At 36.8% G+C, this 15,065-nt stretch overlaps 3 protein-coding genes across 3 annotated transcripts; 1 reads left to right on the forward strand and 2 right to left on the reverse strand.

Moving 5' to 3' along the window:
* Window positions 1-351: 351 nt before the first annotated feature.
* On the forward strand, window positions 352-4,171 carry rpl19 (ribosomal protein L19). Its single transcript, XM_065280140.2, has 6 exons — window positions 352-496; window positions 1,186-1,292; window positions 1,385-1,507; window positions 1,657-1,777; window positions 3,744-3,854; window positions 3,977-4,171. Exons 1-6 carry the CDS (start codon window positions 492-494, stop codon window positions 4,098-4,100), a joined length of 591 nt encoding a protein of 196 aa, XP_065136212.1. The 5' UTR covers window positions 352-491; the 3' UTR covers window positions 4,101-4,171.
* bckdhbl (branched chain keto acid dehydrogenase E1 subunit beta, like) lies at window positions 4,132-10,302 on the reverse strand. Its single transcript, XM_065280131.2, has 7 exons — window positions 10,119-10,302; window positions 9,619-9,716; window positions 9,204-9,530; window positions 6,766-7,065; window positions 6,381-6,656; window positions 6,122-6,206; window positions 4,132-5,909 (listed from the first exon to the last, which is right to left on the reverse strand). Exons 2-7 carry the CDS (start codon window positions 9,713-9,715, stop codon window positions 5,819-5,821), a joined length of 1,176 nt encoding a protein of 391 aa, XP_065136203.1. The 5' UTR covers window position 9,716; window positions 10,119-10,302; the 3' UTR covers window positions 4,132-5,818.
* Window positions 10,303-11,118: 816 nt separating this feature from the next.
* LOC135758631 (sialic acid-binding Ig-like lectin 7) lies at window positions 11,119-13,853 on the reverse strand. The gene is made up of 5 exons (XM_065273212.2): window positions 13,702-13,853; window positions 13,540-13,622; window positions 13,129-13,452; window positions 12,470-12,727; window positions 11,119-12,385 (listed from the first exon to the last, which is right to left on the reverse strand). The coding sequence occupies exons 1-5, from the start codon at window positions 13,707-13,709 to the stop codon at window positions 12,048-12,050; spliced, it is 1,011 nt and encodes a 336-aa protein (XP_065129284.2). The 5' UTR covers window positions 13,710-13,853; the 3' UTR covers window positions 11,119-12,047.
* Window positions 13,854-15,065: the final 1,212 nt, after the last annotated feature.

A 15,065-nucleotide genomic window follows, 5' to 3' on the forward strand; every position in this document is an offset into this window, starting at 1 on the left:
GTAAATTGATGTAATGTGTTTATGAATTGGGAATATGCTCAACAACAAAAAACAGGCTTGATGACGTATCCAGCCTTCATATGCGCCCTTCGGAGGCTGCAGCCTTCAGATTGAGAAACAGTTCTTATCATCAGACAACAGGTAAAACATTGCCCTCATGTGGCCGGTTCATTAAACAGCTAATCAAAATGGGCCTACAACTACCAATGCCTAAACACCAAGCGAGTACCATGTGGATTATACCATTCATGTTTTTTAAGGGGGTTACTACGTTTGAAAGTTTATTAGTCGTGATACTATTTTTACTAATATAATTGTTTTAACTGCTAAACTGTCTAATATGTATCGTACGAGTACAGTAACCCCTTTAGTGAAATAATTTATCCGATTTAACACATTCAAATTATATATGTATAGATCCCTCCCCCTTTAAGATAACGACAGAACCCAAAAGCTGTCAGTACCGTGTCTTCTGCAACCAAGTTTCAGCCATGAGGTAAAGATTGTGAATGTATTATCGTTTCGTATTGATTTATTTGCGTTTTGTTTGTGGTTTATTAAAAAAAAGTAAACAATTTGTGAAGTAGCGATACTACTCGCAGCGTTTTAGAAAGCACGTGTATGAGGACGACGATTTGTGCTGCGATGCTTGCCATGGATTGAAACGCCATATTGTGTCAGACTGGCAAAAACGTTGTTGTTTCAGTCCTACTGCGTTTGTTAACATTTATAACAAACGTAGTTACCAGTTTTGTTGTAATTAAAAAAATAATTTATTAGAATGTAATGACGTTCATATGGTGTATTTTGCCTGTTAAGCGTAATTGGCAGACTTCCAATAGACTCGTTTAACATGCTCAGACATGCCTCGTCCATATATTATTGAACAATTTACGCTTATTGATTTGTTTTAGTATTCTGAAGGTAGGTTTTTGAAATTAAACGTTCATATAACCTTACCTAATATTGTTTTTCTGTCTCGTTTTAGTTATACCAGCCAGTTTTTAGTTACTTACACAAATTGATAAGAAAGTTATATTGTAAATTATAATGTAGTCCATTGAAAGAAACTTCAATCCAAATTATTTCCTGTCTAGTTAAAAAAACTTGATTAACAATTAAATGTGGTATCTTAAATGTTTAAACTAAAGCAATATATACATTTTTATACACATTTCTTTCCAGCATGCTCAGGCTTCAGAAGAGGTTGGCGTCCAGCGTTTTGGGCTGTGGCAAGAAGAAGGTATGGCTGGACCCAAATGAGACCAATGAGATCGCAAACGCCAACTCTCGTAAGCAGTCCAGGCCCAGATCCAATTTTTTGTTGTTTTCTTGGTGCAAACATAAACTGGTTGTCTTAACTTCTCTTTATTTAAATACATAGGGCAGCAGATTCGAAAGCTGGTGAAGGACGGTCTGATCATCAAGAAGCCAGTGACGGTTCACTCTCGTGCACGATGCCGCAAGAATACACTGGCACGCCGGAAGGGTCGTCACATGGGCGTTGGTTTGTACCAGTTTAATGTTGTTTGATCACCAGTAACAATATTAATCCATGATGCTACGAAAGCGGGCTGTCAGTGCTACTCAAAAAAACCTTCATAGACATCACACTCTCTTTTCTAGGTGTGATGTGATTGTTGTGTTTTTGTGCAGGTAAGAGAAAGGGTACAGCAAATGCACGTATGCCAGAAAAGCTGTGCTGGATGAGACGCATGCGTATTCTGCGACGGCTTCTGAGACGTTACAGAGAATCCAAGAAGATCGACAGGCATATGTAAGGCCTCTGAATTCCAGCAGCACACGTTCCCAGAATTTGAATGCTAAAGTTAAAATAGTTTAGGGCGTTCACACTTTATGATCTGTACTCAAGTACACCCGTGTCTTTAAAAGATGTGATTGTTTTGAAGAAACTGAAAGGTATGCGCGATCGGGTTCATTGTTATTATGAGATTATGGCATGAAATCGTGCTCCGCGCACAGATCGATTGGCATATAAGGCTTTTACGCAACCTGATTGGAGAGCAGACCGCTCCCGTATATACTTTTATATCTCTTGCGGTTATTTAATGTCACAATCCGATTGGTCCATGATGTCAGCATGATGTCAAACACACCTCTGTTATCTGGGGTAATTTAGGATGTGGTGACATGCGCCCTGGTACGGAGCGATCACACTAGCCAAACCAAACATACTTTGGGGTCAAGTGTACTCTGGTACGGTTCACATAATGTGAGTACACCTTTAACTTTTTCACCGCCAGCGTTTAAAAAAAAAGTTGCCAGCCAGTGCCACCATTTATCATGAATTTAACAGAAGTTTAATGCCTTCCAGAAAATGTTCTTTTTTAAATATATAAACATACAGTATATCAAATGAAAGATCAGACCCTCTGCTTTCATGCAAAAAAAAAACTTTCATCCTACCTTCATTAGTTCTCTTTTTATCACCTCGCAAACATGGGTAGGTTTCTTCAAAACACCACATTTTTGAGATAATTCAATTTTGTGTGTAGGACTTTTGAATAAGATCAGATGCAGAGCGATCTTTAAAACATACACGAAGGTCTTTCTTTTTCACGTGAGGCGTTACTTCCGGGTTGTAAAAGTTGCGGAAGTGTGCGGTATTGCGGAAAGCCGGAAATTCTCGTCATTGGCAGGAAAGCGTTTTCTCTTAATTGACGAAATAACTCGTCAATGGCGGGGAAAGAGTTGGGGGTCACCGGTATTTCATGCATTTTGACTTATAAACACAGTTTAAGAGTTGTTTCCTCATGCTAAACAAATGCAGTGTCAAAAAAGCAGTTGGACGTGTTACAGAGTATTTTTGTGCCGAATGCACTTCGCCAGGGTTCGTACAAATTTCAAATTTTTTTTTTTTTTATTACGGACCAGCTGTCTTTTCAGAGGTACGCTACACGTATCACTTGTTTTTATGGGCACTTCCCCCGGGAAACCACGCCCACACGTCAATCAGCGGGAGAGCGAGAACCAAGGACGCTAAGTTACAGACATCACTTCACGCGACAGCTTTGTTTTATATCAAAACTCAACAATGGCACAAAAGAAGAAGTGTGTTTTTGGATGTAAGGAAAAGAAAGCCAGCATTATGAGAACAATGGATATAGTTTGTTTTTCCGGGATAGCAGAGGAGTTTGGTATGTGTGTTTGTTTAACGCTTGATTTCATAAAAAGTCCGAACCGTGTCACGAGTTGCATGCGGTAAGTAAGACTTCTGTGTTATGTTGGGAATGTGTGAATATTATATTAATGACACGAAGTGTTGTATAAAGTGTTGACTCGTAACTCGCTCCTCCCGCCGTTTGTAACCCTCCTTCCGAATTCTTCTGTACGTTATCGGAAAGAAGCTAATCTGTCTTTTATAAATCTGATAAAGACCCTTTGGAGATATGAATGATGTAATACTACTCTATAGGTACTCCAGATTAACATCTGATACGCAGAAACAGCATGTGTTATGGATGCTTGAAATAATAGATAGTGAGTCAAAAATGAGCTGCATCCACTACAGCACCCACAAAAATTTCTTAATTTATTTAGGTTTGTGCATTTGATATTCAACAGCTATACACCATGGTTTAGTTATGAATGTTACATATACAATACATTTACATTTAGTCTTTTTGCAGATGCTTTTGTCCAAAGCGATTGTGAGAATACATTCTGTGTATGAGGATCCATCAGGTATTAAGTTTATTTATCCATTTCTGTTTTTATCTCAGGTACCACAGTTTATATTTGAGGGCAAAGGGCAATGTGTTCAAGAACAAACGTATCTTGATGGAGCACATTCACAAACTCAAAGCAGACAAGGCCCGCAAGAAGCTTTTGGCGTAAGTGATCTACATAATACAGTGTGCTCCTCATCACTGCACTCAGTGCTTGCGGTTCTCACAGGAATCTTTTACTGTGCTTTACTGTAGTTTAAAAGGTAATCTGTGTTTTCTTGTCACAGTGATCAAGCAGAGGCCCGTCGCTCAAAGACCCGGGAGGCAAGAAAGCGCCGTGAGGAAAGGCAGCAGGCAAAGAAAGAGGAAATTATTAAAACTCTTTCCAAAGATGAAGAATCCAAGAAATAAGATTTTCTTTTTGTGAGACAGTGATAAATGATTGTATAATGTTTAAAAAAATAAATATACAATTTATTACAGCTTTCCAGAGTCAATGCAGTATTTTTCCAACACAGTAATCCTGTGGCTTTAAAACATGGCATTTGTTTTATAAACAAGTCATTTCTTATAACAAGAAAACTCATAATTCAGGTATTCAATCAGTTTAAGAATGGTGGACCATCAACAACAGTCTGAAACTTGAACGTTTACATAAATGGTTCTCAAACTGTTTTTAAGACACAACTCTTTTATGAAACACATTAAAGGGACACCATGAAACATTTTGGCCACTAGGGGGTGCTAGACACGTATTTTTCACTTCTAGCGCCCCTAGAGCCCACAAGCGCCGCAGCACTGTCGCAAATGAAAGGAACTGGCCAACCTTAAAACTAAACTTAAAACTAAACATTTAAAATGCTAAACGATCAGCATTTTGAGACAACAGGGAGAAACGCAGTCATGTTACAACTTTCTGATGAGGAACTTGTCGTGGCAGAAGCCATTTCTCAATCTGAAGGTTGCAGCCTCCGGATGTCGTATTTCTAAGCTGTATACGTCATCAAGACTCTCTTATTTCACAATATTAACAATTACAAAGTTGACTATTATACATAGTTAATCGTAAATTGTTGCAGTATGCTTATGACTTGCGAATGTAATGCTCAGTTTACCTTAATAACCCAGGTTTGATGACGTGTGCAGCCTGCATATTTGACCTCCGGAGGCTGCAGCCTTCCAATTCAGAAACGACCAGACGTATTTCCTTGCCTTTTTCCAAACAAATATTGTTGCATCCTCTCTCTCTCCCTCGCCACCAGGATTTTCCGCAATGTCGCTCGTTATTCCTCTTTTTTGTGTGAAAATCGCTCCAAATCCAAGTAAACCCATGCGTTTAGGTCTGCCGCTTTGTAATACGTCACGCGAGTGACAGCGGAACGCAGCAAATGAGGAAGAGAGAAACGCTCGGATCTGATTGGTGAATGAGTAGGGTTTGGTTTTACACTGTGAGCAAGTTTGACTGCTGTAGCATCTTGGATTGTAGTGTAAATACCATAGACACAGTAAAAGAAAGGTAAATACGTGAACACAGCATCTGAATACAGGGAACTATATGCAATATAATCGCCGTAATTTATAAAGAACATCGCATTTATGTATGAATCAACAGTTTATATAAAAAATTGCCTTAAAGGGGAATCGAACCCGGGTCGCCCGTGTCATAGGTCCGTGACACTAAAGACTGTGCCACAGAGTCACATAATAGAAACTGCTCTCTACACTCCTTAAGTAGCCTCCAGCAAAATCCACGTTAAAAACAAATTGTGTGGAGGAAGTGACGTATGCCGTAAAGCAGTCGAATTTTGTAGTTTTTTTTGTGCTCTGGTTACTACCAGAAACCCTAAGTTTTAAAATACGAGTAAAAGTGATACAGACCCCGTCAGGCTATGGTAGATATGTCATTCAACCTATTTAAAGTCGATGTACTATCACAAGGGTCTTGAAAATGTATTATGAAGGTTGAAAAATTACATGGTGTCACTTTAATTTATCATCAGAAAGGGAATTACCACTGGTTTACAACAAAAGGACTTTAAAAACAAATAAAACAGTTCATCAATGTAAATAAGTGCTCTTGTTCTGAAATGAAAAGCATTAAATATAAAACGCATGTTATGTGATATTGTTCATGTTGTTGTAATGCAGTTTACGGTGTCTGCTTTCTCTTGCAGTGGGTTGTAGGGCACCTGTCTTACTCTTTGAGATGCTGCTCTTATCCTGCAGAAACATGATAAATATAACTTAGCTTTGGTGGTAAAAAGCATTTGGCACTAGAAACTGATTCTTAAAAACAATTGCTACTGTCATTAAAGCTATCATAAATATTCACAAAAAAGTACATTTTGGAATTTTTTAGCACAGTATTATAATTAAAAAGATGTAAGGAACATAAGTCAACATTTTGATGAGTGGAAAATAAGAGACATTACCAAATAAACATCAGACAGAATGCCAGTACAGTGAATAAAGCAAACACCAGGCCTTTGATTGTCCACCTTAATTCATTCTTGAAACCTGCTTGACCGAAGATTCACAGACAAGCCATTACAAATAGACCAAGTCAATAAATTAAGGAAAATTTAAGTCCTCCAAATTAGTTTGTCATTTACTTGCATTCAAAAAGGCAAAAATATTTAACCACATCCAATAATCATATGTTAGGGTTTATTCAAAGAACTGACTTAGTACCTTCAACGACATTAACAGGGATGGTCATGCTTGCAAGACCAAGAGCACTTCTGCTGACACACATGGTGCTGTTGATCGTGAAGTTTCCAACGTGGATTCTGAAGGTGCTTATTACAGTCATGTGACTGTCAGATGCTTTGTCTGTGATGAAATCATGTTCGTCCTGTGCTAGAGACCAGTAAATATCAGGCAAAGGTACACCTTGACTCACGCACACACAGGTGAGAAGATCCTGTGATAGTGTGCATGAAGAACTGTTCAGTATCTCAGGTTGAGCTGCAAAACCATACAAACATTACACTGTATTATAACATTAATAAAGATTGCAATGACAAGCTTTTCGTCTTGAAGCATAAATTGAGATGTAAAGTTGAAATGCACTTACAGTGAACTGTTAAAGTAACCGTATCACTGGCACTCAGATTTCTTCCATATGTAGCCTCGCATGTTATTTTTGTTTGGTGATCTTCAGGGACAGGTGTGTAAAGAAGCTGTTCAGAGTATCCTAAATATTTGTTCTGTTTGTCTGCATATTTTAAGGGTATTATTTGTTTGGAGCCCTTTCCAAGCTCTTTCCAAGTCACTTTTGGATCCCTTCCCGGGCAGTTTTTTGAGAGGCTGCAGGTTAAATTATTCTTCTCTCCAGCTACAAAAACTCCAGTGCTTGGAGTGAGACTAACTTTTGCTGAGAAAAAATAAGATTATACAAAAAAGATTCATACGTGGTGCAGCTGTAGATTGTTTATTAGTATTTTACAAAATCAACATTAAAACGGAATCTCTGAAACGTGCATAAAGTTCTGCCCAAATGTTTCAGTGCTAAATTATGCTGTAAATGCCTGTAATGCTGCTATATTGATCAATACTTGTTTCTCTTACTATTATTTCCTGGACCTAACAGCCCATGTGATGTCTCTACTTGCGTTATTTGTATTTTAAAATGAACAAAACATTTGAATTAAATGATTAAAATCATTTATAAAAAGTTAGTTGTGATCATTGATTCTGATTGGTCAACAGCTGTGCTTTATTCACGATAAAACACGGCTATGACTACTTCATCCAGTGGTTAAAGGGGTTGCAGGCACTTATACAGCAAAGCCTCTCGAACCTTATTGCTTACGTAGTCAGAAAGTTTGTTTATGTGAATCTTATATACTCAAAAATTAGAGATTTCAGATAATACATGGCTTCTGTTCTAAGCTAATCCTCAAACCTTACGGTTTATAGCTAACATTTTAACAGTTTTGACTACCTAAACTAATGTTTGCCCACATAAAACATACTGTAGTAAACTATAGTAAAATTATAGTATATTATAGTAATTACCACACTTTGTATACTGTAGTACTAATTGATAAACACAATTTAATAACCCTTCTGAAAAAACAGCTGAAACCGACTGACCACCAGCTTGACCAGGTTGGAATACCATCTTGACCAACTTAAAGGCGGGGTGCATGATTTAAAAAAACACTTTGGAAAAGGGATTCGGGGCAACTACCAAAACACACTTGTAGCTAATCAGCAGTAAGGGGCGTGTCTACTAACTGACATCGTTGAATGGGTCGCGTATGCGTGGGGTGGGTCTATCAAAAGAAGGTTCAGATTAGGGCTGGGCGATAAATTGATATCGATATACACCTTTATTGATAACGACAGGGAGAAAAGTTCGATATGATGCCTATGATGTTAATGCATTGCTAAAACTACATTGGACTACATTACATTGCCGTTCCTAGATCTTAAACAGCCTAATATATGCCCTGATAAAGGAGCGTGCTGCGAGTGACAACCAAACAGCCGATAACAAGTGTAACTGTGGGGTTCGGTTGCGCCATCGCCCTGTAACAGGAAAAGCACGAAAAGGTGTAAAAGTGTGTGCTGTGGCCGAGGAGATTGTCAATAATAAAAGGAAATGTGCCAGTGTGGCAGTTCTTTGGTTTGTTGCATCTGACCAGCAACAATGTTGTGTGTAAGCTGTGCATACTTGTGGGCCGGGTATACTTCTTTTCAGTGTCTGGCCGACACATACGGAATACAAATTATTTCTTATTTAAATTATTACAGTACATTAAAAATGTAGGTTAAGAAAAGTAGGTGATCCACCGTTGCAAACAAAGTTTAGGACAAACAATAAGAAACAAAGAACAGGAATCAAACATTATGGTGACGAAAATGCTCCAGGGAGAGCATTTTTAGAGTTTATTTAACACCAATTTAATTTTTATTTAAGATATACACATTTTTTATACTGCTAAACTAAAATTGTTTATGGTTTGCCTTAATAAAGTGTGTAAATAAACATACAGTGGTTAAATTAAAACTTTTTTCTACTTGTCTAATTTTTTAGAAAAGCTTAAAAAAAGGAATCGATAATTATCGCTATCGAATGATACAACACGTTATATCGATGATAAACATTTTGGCTCTATCGCCCAGCCCTAGTCCAGATTCTATTGTGGTAGGGGCGTGTTTGTTTAGGTGATTTCAAATGGCTTTCAGAGATCATGCACCCTGCCTTTAAACCAGCTAAAACCAAGCTGGTGGATCAGATAGTCTTCTAGTATGGCCAGCTAAGACCACTGACCAACTAAAAAAGTGAGCAAAACACTTATAAAACCCTCCTGTTACACCAGCTACAACCAGAATGGGTTAAAACAAACTAGTTTGGGTCAGTTTTAGCTGTTTTCTCAGTAGGGGAAGTAGGCCTATACCACAGTATTTTTTCATGTGAGTAATATACCTCTAAAAATACTATTAGCCAGAAAGAGGTGTTATTTAGTTATTTTCGTAATCTCAGTTCCCTCTGCACATACGTACCAAAACAGGGAGCCACTTTAACTCTGTCTGGAAAAACATGTCTTTCTTTTGTTCCCCATTCAAGCATGAACCCATACTCTCCTGAAAGGTCCTGCGTGTTACGCAAAATAATGCTGCACTCTGAATATATAGAAATCATTGGGCTGTAGAGTCCATCTTTTCTCTCCACCTCTGGTGGTCTGAGGGGAAACTCAGGACTGCCTCTGAACCAAACTTGACGGCCAGGGTGCGTTCTCATTGGAGCGCTAAATGCACACGGGATCAAAGCAACTCCCCTCTTCGGCACCACAAACTTCTTTGGCAGATCCAGCTCGAATCTATAATCACCTGCATACAACAGATAGCACTGTAGACCAAAAACACAAAACCATTTATATTGTTTTTAAAAAGTCACTAAATGTTTTTTTTTACTCACCTCCAGGAGCTAGACAACAATTAGTCGATCCAGTCCACATTTGCAGAACGCATAACAAAACCAGGCTGCGCGCTTGAAGATCAGCTAATGGCTTCATTCTGCAAAGTTAATGTGGTCATAAAGTTTACATACAGCCTACGACGTTGTATTCAAGAATTGCCTAATGACGCATTTACATAATCTTTTTGCGTTGTTCCCGATCTCCTCATAAGCCAAATTTAACTTCTGTAGAAACATATTGTGTTGTTGAACATTTCGTTTGACTTACTTATTTTCAAATGAAAAGATTTAGAAACATTTGCTTTACATATGGGCGTGTACTTCCGTGTTATTTATCATGTTGTACGTTAACTTACATAACCGTACAACGCATCTTTCCTAAATGTTAAAGGCGCATTTTGAATCCATGTCAGATGAGTCCCCTTGTTAAACGTGACTGATAAACTAATCATAAACCTCAACCATTATGAGAAATGAGAAAAAAACGTAAACAAACTTACCTAAAGATCAATCCTCTATATCCACAACCTCAGCCTGTCAAAAAAATGTCTCTGCGATTACTTTCATTCGCGTGCGACACGTTTATTTCACAACGTCATACACAGCACGTTGCTATTGGTTAATCTGTGCTACCAAAAAACATGAGAGCAAACGGAAAACTACCTTGTTTACATCGTATATTTTGTATGGTACTGTGCTCGAACACTAGGTGGGGATGTTTGACAACTTCTAGTGGGTCAGGCAAAAGCTAGCAAACCCAAAATTGCAATCAAATAAAATAAAACAAAAAGATTGTGACTACTTTATCAGGAAGCATCTTCTGGAAAATATATCAGATTATATTTTATAATCTCTATTATTTAATATTTCCTTTTATTAACAATAAAACAACTTCTCAGTTCCTAGATTAATTTATGAATTGTTTTTGAAAAACCAAAACTTCCTAAAGTGAAAACATACAAGGTTCATTCTACGAAAATGTACATTTTTCTGTCCCTACCCTTTACAGAAATATTACACTTGAAACATTTTTTTTATATTTTAAAATGAATCAAAATGTTATTTGAATAATTACACCTTCTTGAGCCATCAATGTAACAATATTAGATTTTTATTAATAACCATGGAAGTGCTCGTTCCCACAGTCATGTACAGAGGGAAAATGCTTTATTTTGAGATCAAAAACAGTGTTTTCTTCCATTTAAAATATAATAATGTGGCCATAACTATCAAATTTATTATATATATTACATTAAAAGACAAAATGCTAAATAAATATTATAAAATATGTAATGAAAGTAGTGGTCCCCTGGAGATGTGTCACTGGTGTTACCGGTTAACAAAAAAGCTCTTATTTTTAAATCAAAATCACACTGATGACATAACTTGACTTCCTTCTTTCAATTTCCTGGTGATCTATGAAGAGACACCCATATAAGTCCACTGTCTCTTTTAAGTTATCAGAAATCTTTTAATTTATCTAATTATTTCATATGAAGCTTTTAGTTTAAGTCACTGTATGACCTCCTTTATTGTTTGAGAATTGCAAAAAACTAAAATCCAAATGGATTAAACTACTTAATTAAGTGTATATACAATGATTGACAACATGTTGTTTGATACTTTGCAGCAGAAATTTTGTAAAATGCCGTTTTCATCAAAATTGTCACTGGTGTTACCTTCCTTATGGGTGTTATGTTTGTTTTCACATTAAATAAAATCTTTCACATGTGACTGATACATTTTAATTTATTGAATTCTGCTACACTTAAGAATTAAGCTTTAAAGCTGAAAAAAAATGCATAAACACCTTTAATATTGCTAAAGACGTAAGGTAATACCAGTGACAAAAAAGGTCTATGCAGTCTTGAAGTACATGCACACAAAAAAGCATTAAGCTGTCATTTATGTGTACTCATAAAGTCAAAGAGTATTGTGGTCTAAGTTTAAATGTTAGAAAAAGAAATACATTTTAAGACATCTTGCCATACCAAAAGTGGATGTTTCTGTATGACCCACAAACCAGCAGATTGCCAGCATTAACATCCACAGCAGCCTACTGTTCTGAATGCAAAATGTATTTTAATAGAAAGGTTTTTTTACACACATATAAAAATAGATACATAACATGTCAAGAAACGAGTAGAAATTTTGTTTCTTTTTAAAAATATTTAACCATTTAAACAGGAGATCATAATCTAAATGTGAAGCAATAAAACACAAGGAAACCAGTCCAGTGTTTGTATTTTTGATGTTGCCATGCGTAGCCAAATTCACACGAATTGCACTTATTTCACACACACAAAAATAATTCAAATGCATGCAAAAATGTATATATCTTGTATCATGAACACACAATTGTAGCTGAAACCCAAGGCACTGCAATATGCCTTATACATAGCATAATATAATAACTTCTACACTTATTTTTATTCAGTGTCTGGATTATCTTCAAAACTCACAGGAAGTTCATTTGCATGATCTGGATTACCTTCAGTTATCACTGGAAGTGTCATATATGCCTGACCAAGGTCATTTCTGCTGACACAAATCACAGCACCTTTGCTGCCGAAATCTTCAGCAGTCATTGTGAAGGTGCTGTTTACGGTCACATGATGGTCCGACGCCCTGAATGGGTTAACATTTTGATTGTCCTGCAGTAGGGGCCAGTGAATATCAGGCAAAGGTACACCCTGACTCACACACACACAGGTGAGAAGATCTTGCTTTAGTGTGCATGCAGAACTGTTCAGTATCTGAGGCTGAGCTGCAGAAACATACAGTACAGACATGATAAGATCACTTACACATATATAAAACGAGTTTAGTGTATAAATGCAACTGCACTTACATTGAACCGTTAAAGTAACCGTAGCACTGGCGGTCAGATTTTTTCCAAACGTAACTTCACATGTGATCTCTGCTTGGTGATCTTCAGGGACAGGTATGAAATGAAGCTCCTTATTTTCCATTGGAAGTGGTTTTGAGCCAAGCCCCTTCCAAGTTACTTTTGAATCACTACCAGGACAGAGGTTTGAAATACTGCAAGTGAGAATTGCCATCTTTGTGGCTACAAGGACATCAGTGCTTAGAGTGATGTTCACTTTTGCTGCATGGGGAAAAAATGATTTTTTTTTTAATCAGATTCATCAAGTACACTTACACATATTACACTGAATATCCAGACAATTTAGAAACAAAAATATTTTCCAATGGCAATTCTAGTGTCTAAATCTTTCATTTGAAATGATGCAGCTGTTCCTCTCTATATCGCTCCTTGCAAGGATCCAGATGGCTAGGTAATGTCATTACAGTCTTGCATTACTCGAATGAGGCAGAATGAGCATATCAATCATAAAAACATTAAAACATTTCTGAGGAAAATGTACATGGTGCCCATTCACGCAAGATGTTGAGTGGTTGCCAGGCAGTGTATTTTAGCGCTTTGCTAATGTTTTGGCATTGCTAAGTCTCTCATAAGTGCTTCTCTGTTTAACCGCACATACATACCAGCAGAGTAAAACACATTGACTCGCTCAGTAAAGATGTGTTTTTCATGTGTTGTCAGTTCTAACATGAACCCATATTCTTCAGTTCTGTCCTGTCCAATGAGGTCCCACAGAATAACACTGCATTCTTGTAGTGTAGAAAGTGTTTTTGTCAGTCCATTCTTTCTTTCTATCTCTGGCGGGGTGAGGGGGAACTCTGGGCTGCCTTTAAACCAGATCTGTTTGGCATCGATTGCTTTTGGTACATCAAGAAATGCACATGGGATCCGGGCACATCCTGCTTCAGCAGTTATAAGCTTTTGGTCCAGATTCAGTTCTAATTCAGCTGCAATAGTTAGCATAACTAATAAGGAAACCATTCACAATTGTTTTGCAAATTGTTGCTTTTCACTGAATCAATATTTAGTCTTACCATCTTTAGAGAAGCACCCATTCGTAGATCCGATCCACATGTGCATAAGACAGAGCAGAACCAAACCCACTGACGATTTTAATCTATAGTGTTTTTATAAAAACAGTATTTAGTTTTTCTAACATTCTTAGGTTGATCATAAATTTTGAAAAATATGCTTACCGTTGCATCTTTTATGTGTCGATTTTGATCTCCACGTTGCATTAAACTTAGATATACTTCTCTCTCTACTTCATGATGTGGTACAGTGAGATGAAGTGCTGGAGAACTTTGTGTCCACTTGTTTTTAAAGGAAGAACTCATACTGGGCTTGTTTTTATCTGACGCACCTCAATAAATCATGACTTATGTAAGTATGAGGAAACACTTTTCTTCTTGCTCAATTCTGCTCGTGTGAAACAAAATCAATTCAGAGCATCTGCTAAATGTCTGTAATGAAAGTTAAATGCAGACATGTCTTAAATTTAGCCATGTTAAAGGGATAGTTCACAGAAAAATGAAAAGTCATCATTTACTTATCCTAAAGCTGTTCCAAACCTGTATAAATTTTATCTGATAAAGACAAATAAACAATGTTAATAACCAAACAGATCTGGGGCACCATTCACTTCCATGGTATTATTTTTCCTATGGAAATGAATGGTGCCCCAGGTTTGCTACGTTATAAACATTGTTTTAGCAAAACAATGAAATTATTGTAAGTTTGCAACAGCTTGAGTGTGAGTAAAACTATCCCTTTAAATTAAGCAGGAAAATCACTAAGAACATTTCTATAAAATCAGAAGATAATGAGCTCAGAGGTAATGACTTTATATGGTTTTGGATTATGGCGTTTATTCCTTACTTTACTTTGGTTATTCAGTGTTAGAGATGTTTGTAATCATTGAGTGAATTTTTTTCGAAAGAGTGCTTTTTCATACATCTTTAAGAATTGAAATCTCCCTTCTTCGAGAAGGGTATGAAAACAAAAACTTATTTTTTCAGTAAACACAAATACCTCCATTTATGCTCATTAACATATATTAAAGGGACACTCCACTTATTTGAAAATATGCTCATTTTCCAGCTCCCCCAGAGTGAAACATTTGATTTTTACCGTTTTGGAATCCTTTTAGCATAGCTTAGCACAATCCATTGAATTTGATTAGACCATTAGCATCACGCTCAAAAATAACCAAAGAGTTCTGATATTTTTCCTATTTAAGACTTGACTCTTCTGTAGTTACATTGTGTACTAGGACCAACGGAAAATTAAAAGTTTTGATTTTCTAGGCAGATATGGCTAGAAACTATACTCTCATTCTGGTGTAATAATCAAGGACTTTGCTTCTGTAACATGACTGCAGGAGGCGCAATGATATTACACACTACTGATATTTCATATACTGATACTCTAGGAGAGCTGGAAAATTAGCATATTTTCAAAAAAGGTGTCCGTTTAAACTTATTAGACTTAATCCAACAGTGATGTTTGTCTCCATCTGGTGGTATTTTTATTATTTTGGCTAAGATTGATATAGTTAAAG

This window comes from Paramisgurnus dabryanus, chromosome 3, assembly GCF_030506205.2.
Source record: "Paramisgurnus dabryanus chromosome 3, PD_genome_1.1, whole genome shotgun sequence".
NCBI classification, from domain to species: domain Eukaryota; kingdom Metazoa; phylum Chordata; class Actinopteri; order Cypriniformes; family Cobitidae; genus Paramisgurnus; species Paramisgurnus dabryanus.

What these genes read in the sequence shown, in the direction of transcription:
- LOC135758631 (XM_065273212.2), bottom strand. An exon ending in TGGGTGCTTCTCTAAAGATG is followed by an intron (nt 13,453 to 13,539) that starts GTAAGACTAAAT and finishes TAACTATTGCAG; the next exon opens with CTGAATTAGAACTGAATCTG. An exon ending in CAATGTGTTTTACTCTGCTG is followed by an intron (nt 12,728 to 13,128) that starts GTATGTATGTGC and finishes TTCCCCATGCAG; the next exon opens with CAAAAGTGAACATCACTCTA.
- rpl19 (XM_065280140.2), top strand. An exon ending in GATCGCAAACGCCAACTCTC is followed by an intron (nt 1,293 to 1,384) that starts GTAAGCAGTCCA and finishes TTAAATACATAG; the next exon opens with GGCAGCAGATTCGAAAGCTG. An exon ending in GCCCGCAAGAAGCTTTTGGC is followed by an intron (nt 3,855 to 3,976) that starts GTAAGTGATCTA and finishes TTCTTGTCACAG; the next exon opens with TGATCAAGCAGAGGCCCGTC.
- bckdhbl (XM_065280131.2), bottom strand. Translation starts at nt 9,715, where the DNA reads ATGAAGCCATTAGCTGATCTTCAAGCGCGCAGCCTGGTTTTGTTATGC. An exon ending in TAAAGTGGCTCCCTGTTTTG is followed by an intron (nt 7,066 to 9,203) that starts GTACGTATGTGC and finishes ATTTTTTCTCAG; the next exon opens with CAAAAGTTAGTCTCACTCCA. An exon ending in TTCTGTCTGATGTTTATTTG is followed by an intron (nt 5,910 to 6,121) that starts GTAATGTCTCTT and finishes ATGTTTCTGCAG; the next exon opens with GATAAGAGCAGCATCTCAAA.